Genomic DNA, 19,085 nt, shown 5'->3' on the forward strand with positions numbered 1-19,085 from the left:
GGGGGGATATAAGAGAGAGACGGAGGAGGAGCTGGGGGAGAAGAGAGTGAACCACAGAGGGGTGCCACGCTGGTGGGAACAGGAGAAGTGGCGCCATTGCCACGTGGTCGGGGCCGAGGGGCCCTGGAGTCTAGCGTGCGCAGGCACGGAGCGTGCGAGGGGCACGGAAGGGAGAAGAGGGCCGGAGCAGGTGTGGGGGACCCGAAGGACGGTGTAGCAAGAGCAGGGTGAGGAGAGAGCACAAGGAGAGGCCGGAGGTGACGGCGCGGCGATGGCCACACGGAGCGTGCGCGGTGTGCACGGAGAAGGACGGAGAGGGTGCCACACGGAGCGTGCGCGGGGCGCACGGCGAAGGTCGGAGCGAGGACCAGCGGGTGCGAGAGAGAACCCAATAAAGAACAACGGAGAGCGACAACCTGTCACAGTGTCCTTTATTACACTGGTGTCAGAAGTGAACCAAGATGTCTAAGCATCTTAAGAAGAAGAACGTACCTGCACTATCCTCAGATGACGAAGACGAGCGTCCGATTGAGGCGGCGTTCCCGACGATGGAAGGAGGGGGCGAAGTACAGACGGGCGACACGCCGGGGGTGCAAGAAATCGTCGGCGCGGCGGGGCCGTCTGTTTCAGTGGGCGCTGAGGAAGGTTGGCGGCACGTGACGGCTCAACTTGAGTTGCTGCGGGCCACGCTGACACAACTGTGCGCCCTGGTGACGACGGCGGCGAGACCGCATCGCCCGAGCGGAGAGCCGTCCGCCATTGGGGCCCACACGACGCTTCCCGCCCTCTCCGCCACGTGGCAGGATGCCGCCATCTTGGGCGGGGCCGGGGCTGAAGCGCGGGAAGCCGCCATCTTGTCACCGCGGGAAGCCGCCATCTTGTCTCCACGGGAGGCCGCCATCTTGGCTATGTGGGAAGATGCTATCGTGTCGCCACCGCATCAAACACCGTCGGCGGATTATGGCGACTCGGGGACCCGCAGCCATCGGCTGACGACGCTCAAGGAATTTTCCATTGGTGGCGACTGGAGTGCGTTCGCCTGCCGCTTTGAGGCCACAGTCCGCTCAGCAAAATGGACGGATGCGGAGGCTCTAGAAGTTCTTCCGACACTTCTGGATGACGAATTGGTCAGGTTTTTCCGTTCCATTAAAGCCGCAAGAAAGAATACGCTGAAGGATGTATTTGAAGAAATGGCGGAAGCGTATGAGCCCCCCGACGATGCTCATCGCAGGTTTATTCAACGGCAGCGGGCTCCGGAGGAATCTCCCGTGGCTTACCGTGGTGCCGTCTTGGAATTGGCTATGGCCGCATACCCGGACATGGAGCCTGACTTGCTAGAGCCTTTGATTTTAGGAAAAAATGTTGGAGTTGTCCAGGGATTTGGGCATTCCCATGCCTGTGTGCGGCCACGAACAACTGACCTCCCGGATTGCGGCGAAGTGCCTGGATGCGCAATTTAACCTGCGTTGGTGGAAGCAAGTCACAGCCTGGATGGGGAGCCCCAAGATCGAGGGTGGTGCCACGGGATGGGACCCGTCCAAGGCCGTGTACGTGCCGGATGAGAGGTGGCCTGCGGAGTTGACGGCAGCCACGACCCAAATGCCTACTCGCGGGGGTGCGGAGTTGGGGCCGGGGCCACCGTTGCGAGATCGCCAAGACAGGGGGGGCGCCGGACGACGGCCCGACCTGTTGTGCTTCCGCTGTGGTCGTCGGGGGCACTTCGCCAGAGAATTTTGGGCTCGCCCTCATCCGCCGCTCCAGCAGGAGGCCCCTGCCAAGGAGGCGCCGCGTCAAGAACAACCACGACAGGCAAGTCGGTACGCATCAGACACCCGGCAAGGCCTATCACCTCATGCATCACTTTCGCCACGGGGTATGGATAATGTTTCTAACGGGGGAACGCTAGAAGGGCCGCGTCGCTCGCTGACACAGTGGCGTAAATTGGCACGGAGGGTGGTTGCGGCCGCTACCGGGTCATCCACTGTGCCGGGTTCCATCCAAGGGGTGGACGTGCGTATTTTGGTGAACTCGGGTGCGTCCGCGACCATTATCTCGGACGTTATATTTCACCTCCTGTCCATTCCTCCAGAGCGGGTGCGACCGGTTTACGACTCGTGCGTAGCGGCGAATGGGGGAAGTATGGGCATTGTGGGTCAGGTGGACGCCAGCATTATGGTTGGGGGTGTGTCGGTCTCTGGGACGGTGTTGATTTCTAGGTCCCTCGCTGTGCCCTGCTTGTTGGGAACGGATTTCCTGGCGAAAATGCCCATTCAGATTAGGGTTGATCAGAATTGCATTCAATTACCGGGGGGCCGCCAAATTGCCTTCTTGCCATCACCTTGGGGCCAGTCTGTTCCTGACCGCCAGGTGCAGGCGCTCTCCGACGTATCGGTTGATGTTCCATCTGGATCGCAAATGCTTATTCCGCTGCGTTATCGGAAACCGGTGCCGGGAATCGAGGGGGCGGAAGGTGTGTTGTTGTCGCCGTCCAATGCTATAGCGGGGGGTTTGACGCTGGTTGGGGCGCAGACGATTGTTCGGCCGGGTCAACCCCCGTTTTTACAAGTGTTGAATGGGACCGCAGATAATGTTTGTGTGCCGGCCGGAACGGTTTTAGCTCATGCTACGACTGCCTTCACGGCCCATGCCGAGGGGGGCCCCCGGGGCCTCGTAGGGGGGGTCTCGACCTCCACGGCACAGGACGACCGCTGGATTGCGGAATTGTGCCGGGAAAATGCGTCCTTAACTGGCGACCAACGGTCCGCGCTTCGCGCACCATTGGGAAAGTATTTCGACGTTTTTAGTTCGGACGATTTCGATTTGGGACGCACTTCTCTGCTCTCCCACCATATTGATACGGGGGATGCCGCTCCGATTCGGATGAACCCGCATCGGTTGAGTCCGTCGGAGCGGGATCATATACGGGGCGCGGTGGAGGATATGCTGGCCGCCGACATTATTTCCCCATCCAACAGTCCGTGGGGCGCGCCGGTGGTACTAGTGAAGAAAAAGGATGGAAATTGCGGTTTTGTGTCGATTTTCGAAGGTTGAATAAAGTCTCGGTTGCGGATGCGTACCCCCTGCCGCGTATGGATGATTCCCTCGATGCCTTGTCCGGGGCAAATTTTTTTTCTACTCTCGATCTGTCATCGGGATTTTGGCAACTTCCCCTGGACGAGTCCTCGAGGGAAAAGACGGCTTTCCGTACGCCGCAGGGCTTGTTTCAATTTAATTATCTCCCCATGGGCTTGAACGCCGCCCCGGCGACGTTCCAGCGATTGATGGAACTCGTGTTGACCGGTCTGCAGTGGGAAACGTGTCTGATATATTTGGACGATGTTATCGTCTTCAGCCGCACGTTTGAGGAACATCTTGCGGAGATTGGACGCGGTGTTCGCGAGGATGCATTCCGCTAATTTAAAATTTAAGCCTAAAAAGTGTCACCTGCTGCAGCGATCCGTACGCTATTTGGGCCACATAGTCAGCTCGGACGGGGTGGCCACTGACCCGGAGAAGACGGCGTGCGTTCGGAACTGGCCGACTCTGGCCTCAGTGGGGGACATGCGTCGGTTCATCGGGCTCGCTTCTTATTACCGCAGGTTCGTGCCGGACTTTGCCATGATCGCGAGGCCCTTACACCTCTTACGGCGAAGGGCCAGAGGTTCAGTTGGGGACCGGAGGAGGAGGCGGCATTTCAGAGCCTGCGCGATCGGTTGGCATCGGCACTGACACTGGACTATCCGGATTTTACTCGGCCATTTATCCTGGATACCGACGCGAGTGACACGGGGATTGGAGCCGTCCTGTCCCAATCTAGGGACGGCGTCGAACACGTAGTGGCTTATGGAAGCCGCGTGCTGTCTCCGGCGGAGACCCGCTACTGCGTTACTCGTCGGGAACTCTTGGCCATAGTACATTTTCTTCATCAATACCGGCCAGTATCTATACGGCCGTACGTTTATTGTGCAGCACGGATCATGCTGGTCTGCAATATGCCCTGAGGGTTGATCAACCGTCTGGCCAATTGGCACGATGGTTGGAAACCCTGCAGGAGTTTTCATTCGAAATTCAGTACCGGAAGGGATCGCATCACGCGAACGCGGACGTGCTTTCTAGATTGCCGCAGGGGCCCCCATGCGCTTGTACTTCGGGCACGAATAGGTGCACGCGGGTTCCGCGGGAACCTCGGGCGGTTATGTCCGCAGTGGAGGTGCCTGAGGCTCCTGCGTGTCCAGAGCTGGCTGATGGGGTTTTTAATTTGCCACGTTCCGTATGGGTTCGCGAACAATTGCTTGACGAGTCGCTGGAGGCTTTGTAGAGTCGGGCCGCGAAGGTAAGGGGTGGCCCGCTGTCCGATGGTGCGATGGGAGCTGCTCTCCCGGATGGCTTGCTCATGTGGAGGGAAGGCTTGCACGATCACTGGCGGCTTGTTGTGCCAGTGTCGCTGCGACATGAATTGATTCGGATTCTGCATTCCGAGAAGTTGTTACATCTCGGAGTGCAGAAAACATTGTTGACGTTAGAGCGGGATTACTTTTGGCACGGCATGACGACTGATGTCGTCGGGCACATTCGAGCGTGTTCCGACTGTGCCTGGCGGAAGCCGCCTAAACACCCATATGTTCCGCCAGTGCAGTCCATACAGGTGTCACGGAGTAATGAATTAGTGGCGTTGGATATTTTGGGGCCCTTTCCATCATCCGCTCGGGGTAACAAATTTTTATTGTTCAGAGTGGAATATCTTTCCCACTGGCCGATGGCCTGGCCCTTACCCGATCAGTCAGCGGCGTCTATCACGGAGGCATTCCTGTTTGGACATGTGATGGACAAAGGGGCACCGGAAAGTTTGCTTACGGACCAAGGTCAAAATTTTTCTTCTAAATTATTGGCTGAGGTGTGTGCTGCACTGGGGACCAAGAAGGTACGGACGTCTCCCTACCATCCGCAGACGGATGGGATGGTTGAACGTCTTAATCGGACCCTGTCGGCAATGCTCTGTCATATGGTTAGCGAAAAGCAGGCTGATTGGGATTTGCATATCTCTGGGGTTCTCTCCACGTACCGGATGACGCCGCATGCATCGACGGGGTACTCGCCTTTCTTTTTGATGTACGGCCGCGAGAACGTGCCGCCGGTGGACGTGCAGCTGGGCTCGGGGGTGAAGGGTCCTGTTAGGCCTCTTCTCGATTATATTCGGGACACTGTCCGTCGCGTGACGGAGGCACGGGAGGGGGCCCGATTGGCTACTGCCAAGACCCAGACCCGGAACGAACGTTGTGCACGACGGTCGCATGGTGAGTCCCCCTGGCGGGTGGGGGACATGGCCTGGCTGCACTGCCCGCAGGTTTCGGTGGGGACCTCCCCTAAGTTGCATAGGACCGGTGGTGCTTATTGAGACTCCTAATTCACAATCCGCGCACGTTCGGTTCGGGTCGCGGCGTTGGTACGTGCATACGTCCCGATTGAAACCCTATGTAGCCCCGCGGACGGATGCGTCATCTCCTAATGTTGCCTTGCAGGTGTCTGTCGCGACCGACGCGCCACTGACTTTGCCTGCTCAACCTGCAAGCGCGCCTGTCGTGCCTCCTGTAGACGGACCGGCGGTGATCGTGCCGGACATGGTGATTCCTGCTCCGGGTGGGCCTACCACGGCGACAGGGACACTTGACCCCGCTGCCCCTACAACCCCACCTCGGGCGCAGTTGCAGGAGGGCTCGATGACGGGCCCCTTTGGGGAAGGGAACGCTGGGAGTGACGGGCCTCTGACAGGGGTGGGCGATTCCGGTCCCGCCGCTCCTAAAACCCCGTCAAGGCCACGGTCCGCACGGGGGGTCACCCCCGTGCAGGACGGGTCGGCGACTCGCACGCGTTCGAAATCCCTTCCTTTGCGTTAATTGTTGTTCTTCTCTCCGTTGTTCTTATGCCGGTGTGTCATGTGTTGCTCGCATTATTGTTGTTCTGTTGCAGCCGAGGTCGGCTGGCTTTTTCATCAGGGTGGGGGGGTAGTGTAATGCGAGCAAGGACAGGGTGGGCGCTGCCTCCGCACCACTCACACGGGCTGGTGTATTAGAGAGGCGGAGCCTGGTCGTCGGGGTGAGTGGGGGCGGAGACAGGGGCAGGAGGAGGAGGTGGAGTTGGGTCACGTGAGAGGGGGGGATATAAGAGAGAGACGGAGGAGGAGCTGGGGGAGAAGAGAGTGAACCACAGAGGGGAGCCACGCTGGTGGGAACAGGAGAAGTGGCGCCATTGCCACGTGGTCGGGGCCGAGGGGCCCTGGAGTCTAGCGTGCGCAGGCACGAAGCGTGCGAGGGGCACGGAAGGGAGAAGAGGGCCGGAGCGGGTGTGGAGGACCCGAAGGACGGTGTGGCAAGAGCAGGGTGAGGAGAGAGCACAAGGAGAGGCCGGAGGTGACGGTGCGGCGAAGGCCACATGGAGCGTGCGCGGGGCGCACGGAGAAGGATGGAGAGGGTGCCACACGGAGCGTGCGCGGGGCGCGCGGCGAAGGTCGGAGCGAGGACCAGCGGGTGCGAGAGAGAACCCAATAAAGGACAACGGAGAGCGACAACCTGTCACAGTGTCCTTTATTACAGAGGTACAGAAATTCATTAAAAGTATCTTCGCAGAGCTTAGAGTGTGATGTTTATTCCACTTGTATGTGTGGATTTTCTCTGGGCACTGTGGTTTGCTCCTACAATCCAAACACTAATTTATGTAATTTGGCCAAACATTCCAGTGCAGGATACTTTTAGAAATAGTATTGAGACTCAATCAGGCTTCCGGCGGTAAGAGACATTGTTGTTTGTTACATGCATTTATATGAGAGCAAGCTTTAATAACAATATGGTAATAATGTACAGCCCTTTTCAAACCACTGCTGGATGAAGGCCTCTAAACGCTATGTCAGTCATAGGGTGGTTTGATCATACTTCACCACACTGGTCAGTGCAGGTTGGTGAAAGGTGCGGGCCAGGACTGGTTCACATATCATCCACCACTGATGATAGCCCTGCTCACAGGTCTCCGAGTGCATGGCACAGTGCGCTAACCAATTTGCCACTGCTCCGTAAGCTTTGACCCTCCAGCATTGGAGATGCGACAGGCTGGTTTCTGGTTTGTGTGGCACATGGCGACAACTTTGTGTTTCTATTTCAACAGATGAACTGACCAACAAGGCAGAAATGGGTGGCAGGTACATCATATGCGGGATTCCAGCGAATGTCGGCACGGGAACAGATACGATGTTCTGCATGGAAGCGAGTAATGTGGAAATGCACGTCACGGCAGGTAAGTGTCGTGGGCTGACCGTGGCTACACGCTCCAGTTTGAGATGGCCGGACCCCCCCTACAGTGTCACATAAGAGACACTGTATGAAAATGCAACCAGCGCTGGGCCTACTCGGGAATGCAACGATGCATCGATTCGCCTAACAAAATATATTATTACGCTCGCGACACTTGCATTGAATCATGCACGTGAAATGTAATGCACAGTAAATGATAATTTTGTGGTTTAGATTGTTGAAGTTAACAGAAATTCGCAAACAGAACATGTTACAACACAAAGAGGCAGTAATAATGAGGCCAGTAAAGAATTCACTACCTCGAACTGTGACAATTCACTAACAAAGTGAATATTTTCATGGCATAGCCACATGACTCATCATCACTCACCAGAGTAAGATGCCAAATTGGAGATTTTTTTTGCAACTGGAACAAATTAAAAGCCAGTGACATCTCTCCTGAGCAATATAGTTTTGGCAGAATATAAAATGCATATTTTTTCAGGAGATAAGTATAGAGCATATATATGCACAACCAAAAGTGGTTGGTGTGGGCACTAAATCCATCCTATAGCTAATGGGTGTTTCGCAGCCAATTCATCCTATTTTCCACGATATCCATGAGTTATTTTCATGATTAATAGGATCTGCCAAGAGCGCCCTCCCACCCACCTCTCCCCCCATGTGAGTTCATGGTGCGGGAGAGTTTCACTGTGTACACCTCTGTGTGCTAGGACCACGCGACTTGCCAGCAGAGATGAAGAACCTGCATGCCAGGATGTGCGTATCCCCCTGGGCGTTTGCCGCGTGCCTCGCTCACGCTTTCGCCGCCGAAGCGACGCCACCCGGCACCTACAGTGCCCTGAAGCTGGTGCTACTGCTCAGCCTCCTGCACACAAGCGCGGACGGAAGCACCAGCAAGGACTTCCTGGACCTGCTGGTTATTGGCAGAGAAACCCTGGTGATCGGCAGGTAAGGCCACTTTTATATCCGTGTGTATGTTGAAGCTTATTTCGCTCCATACGTAGCCAACCGTGATAATTGGAGGTGCGGAGTGAAGGACAAGAAACTAAACACAAAAAGCCAGTTCTAAAGAAAATCGATTTCAATCTGGATGATTTAAAAGTGCACAGCTCTAATGGCTTCCTAATATCAGAAGGAGGAGTAATCTAGAAGTTCACAGAAGCGCATCTCAAGGCACTTGATGCGGTAACCATCTATAATACTTGCGCACTAATTATGACCGCCAGTGAGAAGGGATAGCAACAGTGCGGTGGTCAGTGGGGATTAGTCGGCATGCAAGGATACATTGATTCTAATCTGTCATTATGCTCACATACATGCCCAGGAGATTCAGCTACTCTCCTATTGGAATGTAATTGGTTTGCATGACCCCCCCCCCCCCCCCCGCAGCCACTAGAGATGCTTCAAACATGTAAATGACGGGAAAACCCATCACAACTTGAAAATTAGTGCAGGCCTGTGTATATATATTTTTGATCCGCCCCTACTGGACATCTGTGAAAAAATGTATTCATAGCCAATTGGATTTCTCCAGGAAAAATAAAGATGATTCTGAAGATGTGCATTGCATATACTATTATGCTAAACCACCAGTTCAGAAGAACTGCATTGTGGCCATTTTGTCTTAAACCACTATAAATAAATTGAGAAAATGTGGAGACAAAGACACAACTGTGGACCTGTTTTTCCATTATTAGGACTCATCAGTGCAGTATAGTCATCGATGTTCACTGCTGCCATCTGCCTCTGAGAACCTCATATATTAAGAGGGCTAGCCTTTACACTATGGTGACCCATTAACATTGATTACTGTACTTATGAGGGTGACACAATTATGCATTTGTCTCACTGCTACCTTTATTGTACAGCTATTGATAATTGTGCTGTGGCCATCAATTAGCATGGTTGGTTGTGTACAGTTCGAAATAAGTAAAAAATACACACATAAACTTGCTACCCTCATGAACTAAAGATTAACCACAAGTGGGTTTAACCCAGATTCAAACCCTAGATCCCAGCAGTGCCGAGTTATAACTGTGTTCTGGTATTAGCCCTCTGCGCCACCTGGCCACCTCTGCCAACGGTTGTATCATAATAACTCATGTAACGTATTTACCCATGAGATTGGCATTGGTCTTTGGCAGTGGTGGCTCACCACCACGATCGGAGCGGACGCTTTTTTTGTTGCAGGCTCCTGAGCTACGCAGCTGGGCTGGTGGAGAGAGGTGTCCAATGCCCGCCCAGCGGGGAGCTCCTGGCCTCTGTGTCGAGGGATGAGCATGGCACGGCCACGGCAAGCATCCATGCCGGACATGTTCTCCTGGCCAAGGGCGGCATCTGCTGCATCGGCGAGACATCCTCTTACAAGAAGGAGAAGCTGCAGGCGCTTCAGAATGGTCAGCAGTCGTAGCTCGCCATTCCTCTGCACCCGCTATTCCACTGCACTCACTGTTCGACTGTCTCCGCTGTTACACTGCACTTGCAGTTACAGGCCACGATGAATTTCCACCATTCAGGGTGCTGACCTGGTTCAATAATATATTTCTTAGTGTCCCATTTGGGTCGTCTGTCTCATTTGATCTATTTGTCTACTTTTTAACATGTGAAATTAATTTGTGCAAATATGAAATAGTCCATTTTCATGCGCACAATTAGATGTGTATTTTGAGAGCGTTAGAGCCATTTTCATTCAAGGAACCATTACGAGCATGATGCCTGCTTAATGAGGCAAGTCAGGGTGGTTTTATTTACATTGTTCACTTTCCAAGGGAGATCTGCAAAACTGCTCAAGGAGGAACATTTGATCGGTTTTCTTTTGTTATTTAGTTGCAATAAATTTTCAGTTTAGAAGAGTGTCACTGATGAAGAATAACCTACTTTTTCAAAACTGCTCAAATGTGTGATGATACTGGGTGAATGTATTCATGGAATGTTGTTTAAAATACAATTCATCCTCAGGTAATAACTTATTTTGGAAGCAGAAAAAATATCTGGATAATGTGATGTTCAATCTGTGAACTGAATTTTAACTAAGATAATTTTTATAGATTACACACGGACAGAATTTCATGCTAGAACTGAATCGTAGTTCTCATCCAGCAAGGGACAGAGAATAGTTGATATTAAAGATGATGCTCACTCTCATAGTTATGACAAATACATCCTATATGACTTAGATTACAATCTGGCATGAGATGTAACATTTTAACACAGCTCCTGTGTTATTTCCGGAAGGGGTAATAAAGCCTTTTCTTATTCCCCCCCCCCACCCTCATTTTAATACTAGCAAAAGAAAAGGTCTCATAGGTAGACGGACAGTCCTTGACTTATGGACACAATTACACTGGTACCTATTTCCATTCGTTCTTACGGGGAAAATTGATTCGGTGTTCGAACACCGATTTGGAAATAGCATGAATTGGTTCCCCACCCATGGATGCTCCTATTATGGGCCATTTTTACACGAAGTTTACAATATTAAAATACAGTACAGTACATAAAAGCATACAAAAAACAAGAAACACAGTTATATTTAAAATAATAAATGAACATTGAACTTCACTTTACCTGTAGTAAGGAGAGTGGATGGCTTGAGTGGAAGGTTCTCGAAACCTTCCTTTTTGGCTTATCGCTGCTACTAACCTTTTTAGGAGCCATTGTGTATGGATAAACACAAAAAAATAACACTCAAATAAATGAAATAAATGAAAAAGTTAACGGAACGATGTTTTGCGGGTCTGCACTGGGCGAGAGCTACGCGTAAACTGGGTCATTCGCCTTTGTCTCGGTCGCCCTGGCTACGTGTCTCGGCCCAAACAGGTTCTTTCCAGTTGTTCGACCTCCGAATTTTTATTCGATGTCCGGGGCAGAAAATGGTCGAAAATGTTGTTCGATCACCGAATTGTTCGAGTTCTGGGGCGTTGATCTCCGAGGTTCTACTGTAGTTCCCGAGGCCTGTTCATAAGTCGAACGGTTTCCTAAGTCGGAACACAGAAATCTACTGTATTTAAATGTCAAGACACACAAATACTCACTCCCAGCACAAAGCTGACTCATGACATCTCACAGAGGATCGCTCAGCTGAACAAAATAGTGCCCCGGTTCCATTCGCAAGTGAGAGTACGCGTTTTAAGTCAATGTAAAAAAAAAATCATGGAAGTTGGTTCGTAAGTGCAGGTGTTCGTAAGTGTGGGTGTTCATAAGTCAAACTGCCTGTAATGGCCCTGCTTGTTTGGCGCCATGGTGTGGGATGTGTCTCATTGGACGTGACTGCGCCTCCTTGCCACCACTCAGCGCTGGAGAGCCGCCTGGTGTCCGTTCCCATTCCCAAGAAGAAGTTTGGTGAAGAAGTGGCCCAGGAGGTTCAACTGCCCATGAGCTGCAGCGTGTGGGCCCTGGGGGGAGATTCTGCAGCGCTGCTGAAGAAGACGGTGGGGGGTCTGTGGGAAGATGCCCCCCTGGGCACCAGGGTATTGCCACTCCCACCCTCTTGTAATGTGATTAATCATCACGATTCAGTTTACGTTGATTTAATACTTTTTTTTACATTGTAGCGGCCACTAGTGGCTGCATCGTTCATAGGAACCCATTGCATATATGACATGCATACATTTAATATGTAGGTGTTCACAGCCGATATAATGATTCGTAATTGTTTTTTTGGGTGACGCCACATGATGATTTGACCGGATTTGTGTCAATAGGAACAAAACATTTACTTTTGTTTGGCTGTGTCGGGTGGTGGAGGGTTCTTAATGATATAGGTTTGGTCATTGATTACATTGCCTAACTTAAGTATGAATCAACATGTATATATTCATATACAGCCCTCTGGTCGATTGCTGCATGAGGGCCTCCCCACGCCACATAGGTTACTTACTTATCTGGCCATACTTCACCACGCTGGTTAGTGCAGATTGCAAGGTGTGCATATTTTGTAGCATAGTAAAGCAATGGATTTTGCTGTGAGGCACAATTGTTGCCATTGCGGCACTTATGCAACCGAGTTGATGGCCCGTCCTTGACTGGTTTTGCCTGCTTTCGTTTTCTCATCGAACTAGGAGCTGGGTCTCATCCCACTGCCGCTTGCTGACTCCTTTGGCCTCATCGTCTTCTGCGAGGGCAATGAGTCGAGTGGCAACGGAGCGTGCAGGCTGTTGGCCGAGCACGTGCTGAATAAGGCGATGCTTGCCAACGAGCCCGTTTATACCATCCCGGAGCAGATCATGACTCGGCATTTTGAAGAGGTGCGTGCTGCACGTACGCGAGAGTGACGCGGTGTGTGCGTGTGCGTGTACGTGCCCGTGTGACACGTAAATTGAAAACTAATTTCCTGAATTTAAAACTAATTTCTTTGGAACTGCTTTTTGATGTTTAGTTTGTTGTCCTCGGCTATGTACGGTGCAAAAGAAGTTCAATATACATACATACACCGCACTTCTGATTAGCATGGTTGGCTATGTACGGTGCGAAAGAAGTTCAACATACATACATTATAGAGAGATGGGTCTCAACGCATGCGGAAGGCTGTGGATGTGTAACATGTGTGTGCTCGTATTAAAACGTTTCTGCATGCTTATAGATATGTATGTGTGTGCGTATGTATAAGGTAGCGGTAGTGTAGTGGTTAGCATGTTGCGCTACGAACCCGGTGACCCAAGTTCGATTCCCATTCATGGCCAACACCAGTGATGATTATCTGAACCAGTCCTGGACCTGCCCTAGGTCGACTTAGCCTGAAATTAGTACCTGGTCTGGTGTGTGTAAACATTGCCATTAGGGAGACAAAGGTGGCCAGGCGTGGTGGTGGGCACCCATTCCCTCATGTGCCATACTGGTTTTCATAAGTGCTCGCTAATAGCACTTGCCCCAACAGTCTGTTTAGGTAATTCGGGGGATCTTTGTCTTTGTTTGTCAATGTATATATGTAAGTTAATGCTTGCTCGTTCATATCAGTATCAACCCATGCATGTACATTAGCCGTTAGAGCGCAATGCTTCATTCCCACGACCCGAGTTAAAATTCTGGCATGGCACAGCGGTAACAATTGAGTTTTGAATCTGGCTCTGGCTTTTTCCAATTTAACGCAGCATAAAAAATAATACCTCCGTACATTGCGGTCAAAAACACCAGCCCTGCAGCGGCAAAGGCATCTTGGGTACACGCTGGTCACACCACTGCTGTTGAACTATTGCAGCCATTAATAGGTACTCACAACAGTACAGTTTGGATTTAAATGGTCTATAATTGTGACGGCATCTCAAAACATTGTGTAGTCCATGAGCCCAGAGCAGATATTTCTCTTGTCGGTACCACCTGATGTGGCATAACAGTAACGGTTAAAAAAATGTGTGTGGCCATAAACGGTGAATTACGTGATAACCTCAGCAAGTGAGTGGAGTTATCAAATAATATGCTTGTATTGGCTGGCTGGACTTGAACAGAGGCGGGGCGTCAACAGCACAGATGGCTGGAGGAATGGCGTTCTACAAGTGAATAAGCGATCTCCCACTCATTGAGTGAAGGCTGTGATGGAAACCTTTCATAGTTGAAACGGAGAATGCATGGAGAGGAGTTCATTGAGAGCAGAGGGAATAGGTAGACGAGTGTGCAGAGGGGAGCATAGTGAGATAAGTGTGGAGACGTAGGAGCGTGCGTGGACGGGAGCAGTGGGAGATGAGTGTGGAGATGTAGGAGCATGTGTGGAGGGGAGCAGAGAAAGATGCGGTAGTGTAGTGGTTAGCACGCTGGACTACGAACTTGGCAATCCAAGTTCCATTCCTGCTCACGGCCAACACCAGTGACGATTATCTGAACCGGTCCCGGGCCTCCTCTAGATCGACTCAGTCTCAAATGAGTATCTGGTGTGGTGTGTAAACATCACCACTCTGGGGAGACAAAGGCGGCCGGACGTGGTGTTGGCCACCCACCCCCTCGTGTGCCATGCCGGCTTTCATAGGTGCTCACTAACAGCACTTGCTCCAAAAGTATGTTAAGCCTATACGGGGGATCTTTATCTTTGTTTTTAGGGAGATGAGAGGGGAGAGGAAGGCAGGGGTGAGTTCAATGAGGGTCTTGAAGACTGTTCATGTGATCTTGAAATTTATTTGGGATTGTATTGTGAGTTAGTGGAAGTATTGGAGTATTGGGGTGATGTGTTCTAGTTTACGCATACAGGTGAGAAGTCTGAGAGCACTGTTTTGGATAATATGGCATTTCAAGACGAGAGAGTTGCAATCGTCAAATCAGAATGTGATGAATGGCAGATGCAGGAGATGTGCATGAGTTCCTGCAGAGTTGTTATGCATTAAATGTGGGTCAAGGTCCGTGTGCGTGTGTGTCCGTGTATACTATCTCTGTTGCAGCTGGTGGAGTTTGCCAGAGCACAGCCGTGTGAGCTGTGCCCCAGCGCCGAGCAGCTCATTCAAGGATACTACCTGTCCAGCCGGAGGCTGCGCGCCTCCTCCACGCATGGCTCCAACTTCCCCTCCACCGCGCTCCGCACCCTGTGAGACAAGAAGGCATTCTCTTTGGTGGTGTTGTTTTTTGTGTCCCCCGCTGTCTCAGACATAGACGCTCAGGCTCCCGGGTATCACCGGGAAAAGTGCAAATACCCGTTTCGCATAGGGGTTTCTGTAAAGGGCTAAGACCATCAGTCACAATAGCTTTGGTTACCCAAATTGGTACCTGCAGTCCGCAAAGCTCCAACCACAACAGCAAGGATCAACAAGTATGTCAGCATTAAAATCACTGTCATCACTTGTAGCCATCCCATAGGGAGTCACTATATGGAGTGACTATCCTCTGCCATAGGAATGTGGAATTTAGGGCAATTGCTAAAGGCCGTTCAAACAGGGATGATCGTTGGCCAGCGTACATTTTTTCAGAGAAAATGTTCTCACTGTAATGTTACGTGATTTTTTTAAGTATTAATTTAAATTGTTATATCTCAACTTAAAGCTTTTGTGACTGCAGTAATTCATACTCTTTGGGTCTTTCGGTAAAGCCATCGTCATCAGGTGAAAAAATACAGCAGGAAAATTGCTGAGGTGGGAAAAATATAGCATGAGAGCTGCTGAAGCAAGCAGTTATATAGGTTTGAGATGGGTGCAACCCAAGAGTAAGTGGGTGGGGCTAGAGATTGAATTTGCATGTAAATGTGAGATCGGAGAGCTGATATACCCCTCGACTACGAAGCTGCGGAGTTGGCCATTGTATTGCGAGAGATTAGCATGTCAATCTGTTAATGTGAGATTAGCATGCCAATGTAAGAAGGCAACTGCAGCGGCGGCTGTGTTAATGAGAAGATTAGCATGTCAATGTAAGAAAACCAACAGTAACGGTGGCTGTGTTACTGATAAATTTAGTCTGTTAAAACAAACGAGAGCTACCGCCACATCGAGGAAAAGGAGCAGCGGTGACTATGTTATTGAGACATTTAGCCTGTTAATGTAAAGACATTTAACATGGTAATGTAACTCAGAGGGTCGGAAACATCTGCTAACATCGGCAGGTAGGATGGAAACATCACAGCCAGTTATGACTGAAACTGATTAATAACGTCCTTCCAATGATTGCTCAGTTTGTACCCATCTTCTCGATTGAAATTGTGTCAGTGTTTATATATCTGGATGGCTTCATGAACGAATCTTTGTTGATAGACAGTAGGTTTGCAGAGTACCTTCATCTTGGAAAAATCTATTTCGTGTGTGCCCACAGTGTTTAAACAATGATCAGCCACGGCCGAGGTATTGGTCCTACCGTGTTTCAGATCTGCCTTATGTTCACGAACATGGTCAGAGACACGGTGCTTGGTTTCCACAATGTAACTACTGCCGCAGCCACAGCTTAGTTTGTAGACACCGGGGTATTGCATGTCCGGGATCACATCCTTCACAGATGGGATCAGACGTTACTAACTAGTTTCAGTCATAACTGGCTGTGATGTTTCCATCCTACCTGCCGATGTTAGCAGATATTTCCGATTCTGAGTTACATTACCATGCTAAATGTCTTCACATTAACAGGCTAAATGTCTCACTAACATAGTCACCGCTGCTCCTTTTCCTCGATGTGGTGGTAGCTCTCGTTTTTTTTTTTTAACAGACTAAATGTCTCAGTAACACAGCCACCGTTACGGTGGTTTTCTAACATTGACATGCTTGTCTTCTCATTAACACAGCCGCCACTGCGGTGGCCTTCTTACATTAGCATGCTAATCTCTCACAATACAATGGACACCCCCACAGCTTCGGTGGCGCCCAGTTTTCTTACATTGACATGCTAATCTCACATTAACAGATTGACATGCTAATCTCTCGCAATACAATGGCTGCCTCCGCAGCTTCATAGTCGTGGGGTATATCAGCTCTCCGATCTTATATTTACATGCAAATTCAATCTCTAGCCCCGCCCACTTACCCTTGGGTTGCACCCATCTCAAACCTATATAACTGCTTGCTTCAGCAGCTCTCCTGCTATGTTTTTCCTGCCTCAGCAGTTCTGCTGTATTTTTCACCTGCAATCGAAACGTCGTGATATTTTTTATTTGTATTTTTTATTATTTTTATTATTTTTCTATCTACGTGGCTTTACCGAAAGACCCATAGAGTATGTTATATCTCAGTTGCACTTAATTAAAGAAGGGTGTAAAATCAATAATACAAATACACGGTGCAGGTTACCATTGCAAGGTGTAATGGAATACATTTTAAACGGTGATAAGTTTAGTGGCACGTGCATTATTTATTTATAAATTAGAAATGAAAGCAATTTTAAACCAATACTGCGCTCTTACTGGAAAATGTTCTCGGCTTACTGAGCGGTGCTTAAATGATTACTTTCCTTGAGAACTCTGCATTTCGTTTTTATGCTTAGAATTGCGTAAACGGCACCCTCTGCAAATGGAAAAAGTGTAACAATGAGCATATGTTGTGTATACAGTGTGCACAAGTAAACAGATCCCACACTGACATTTACAAGTTGTGCGCAGGCATAGAGGAATGAATTGAAAGTGGCTTTTTCCTGCCAGAGATGTAGACAGGGCAGGCAGTTTGTGTTATTCCCGACTAGACACTAACGGTGCTATTTAGCGCAACTAATTGGACGATTGCTCGTTTTCCACACAGTGGTGAGCGGGTTGCGATGCCCTGCACCCAGCCCGAGCGGAGGTGTGTGCTTTGGCCCTCACATTTTGTTCAGGAGAGTGAGGCTTAATTTGTTTCTCGTGGGTCCAGCGGGTTTTTCTCATTTAGCGCGCGAGCGCACGTTTGTTTATTTTTTGTTCTTTTCACACATTACCGTAGATATCAGGCGGCGTAAAATATTCGTTTCGCGATGCCCCCCACCACCTCTCTCTTTCCAGCATGTCGGTGGCGCGGGCGCACGCCAGGCTGAGTCTGCGGAGTGTGGCTTTGGAGGCGGACGCGGTGATCGCCATCGCGCTCTACGAAATCTCCATCACCTCGCGGCACGGTAAATGGGGCTCTCCCGCGTTTTGCGCTCACGTCTTTGGTAATGCGCCCCGTCGGTAACGTGAGCCAGCCCTTTTGCTACCGTCAGTCGGCGTGGATTTGCCGAACTTTTCCAAACAAATGGGTGACGCGGTGGTGAGATGTTAACTTCCTCGCCTGGTATACAGGAAGTTGTGGATTCGATCACAACCCTGGCGCCTGCTGTATATTTGGAGTTTGCGTGTCTCTCTCCACATGGTTGTGTGGATTTTTCTCCGGTTCCTCCGGTTTTTCCCTCCACATTTAAAATAAACATTCGTTTAGAGTTTTTGGCTGCTATAAATTTCCACGTGATAAGCCACTTTGTTCGGCTATAATTTGTGATAGCCAGGTCACTCTGAAAAAGAGCTATATTGCAGCTCAGTGGGCTATACCTGCTAAAATAAAAATAGTTAATCATTTAGTTTAAAGGTGAAACTGTCTCGTGGCGGGTTCACACTGTCATCTCCAATCCAAATTCGACACTCGCAGCGCAAAGTGACCAGGTGCTGCTGCGTTTGGCCTTGCTGAACAAAAAAAACAAGACGCAGGCAGATTTGACGTTCAGGTTCTGCAGAAAATAAAATATTGCACGTCCATATCATAATCATAATACAGGGAACCTCGGTATACGTTGTTTATTTGATCCAAAAGGTAGGACTTATACCGAAAATGACATATACCAAACGAATTTTTCCCATAAGAAATAAAGGGAGAGGAAATAATCCGTTCCAGAGGAAAATAAATGATATTTTAAGTGGCATATTATACATTAATGGGGTTGTATAAAATAATTTAGACACTAATTACTAAAATGCATACAGAAGCCACGTGACCACGCTGCTGCCAGCTGCTGCCAGCTGCGCTAGTCACGTGGCGTGCCTCAACCACGCACGTCGCGCGCGCCTCGACCCGAGGCTCCACCCTCCATGGGGGCAGCCCCCCACGTCCCCCGCCCCTCTTCCCCACGCCCTTCCACCCCTCTCTCCCACGCCACCCCGCCCCTCTCGCTTTGTCTCAATCGTGAACTGGGCATACGCGGGTACTGTACGCGGTGACTCATCCCGACCAATACAAGTTCTAGCAAACGCGTCGTATCCCAAGACATTTTTTCTCTCGAAAAAACACGACGTATACCAAATTCGACGTATTCCAAAGCGGTTGTATACCGAGGTTCCACTGTAAGAGCAAGCATTCATGCCCATTACCTATGTATTGATAGTTTAAATATTAATGTGGCATGTTATTGAGGGACTACTGCTGTGTGGTGTTATCTTGGTGTGGTCTGGGA

General features: G+C 50.1%; 1 protein-coding gene across 2 annotated transcripts in view; it reads left to right on the top strand.

Moving 5' to 3' along the window:
• MCMDC2 (minichromosome maintenance domain containing 2) overlaps nucleotides 1-19,085 on the top strand; it is a 36,223-nt gene that overhangs the window by 13,910 nt on the left and 3,228 nt on the right. For both annotated transcript variants that reach the window (XM_061576475.1, XM_061576476.1), the window contains exons 7-13: nucleotides 7,156-7,284; nucleotides 8,015-8,252; nucleotides 9,495-9,700; nucleotides 11,598-11,773; nucleotides 12,365-12,550; nucleotides 14,669-14,811; nucleotides 17,668-17,777. In XM_061576475.1, coding sequence (XP_061432459.1) covers nucleotides 7,156-7,284; nucleotides 8,015-8,252; nucleotides 9,495-9,700; nucleotides 11,598-11,773; nucleotides 12,365-12,550; nucleotides 14,669-14,811; nucleotides 17,668-17,777 — 1,188 coding nt within the window. The remainder of the gene's footprint in view (nucleotides 1-7,155; nucleotides 7,285-8,014; nucleotides 8,253-9,494; nucleotides 9,701-11,597; nucleotides 11,774-12,364; nucleotides 12,551-14,668; nucleotides 14,812-17,667; nucleotides 17,778-19,085) is intronic.

The sequence above is a fragment of the Lethenteron reissneri genome, chromosome 61 (genome assembly GCF_015708825.2).
Source record: "Lethenteron reissneri isolate LAM-NWPU_2019-01 chromosome 61, ASM1570882v1, whole genome shotgun sequence".
NCBI lineage: Eukaryota > Metazoa > Chordata > Hyperoartia > Petromyzontiformes > Petromyzontidae > Lethenteron > Lethenteron reissneri.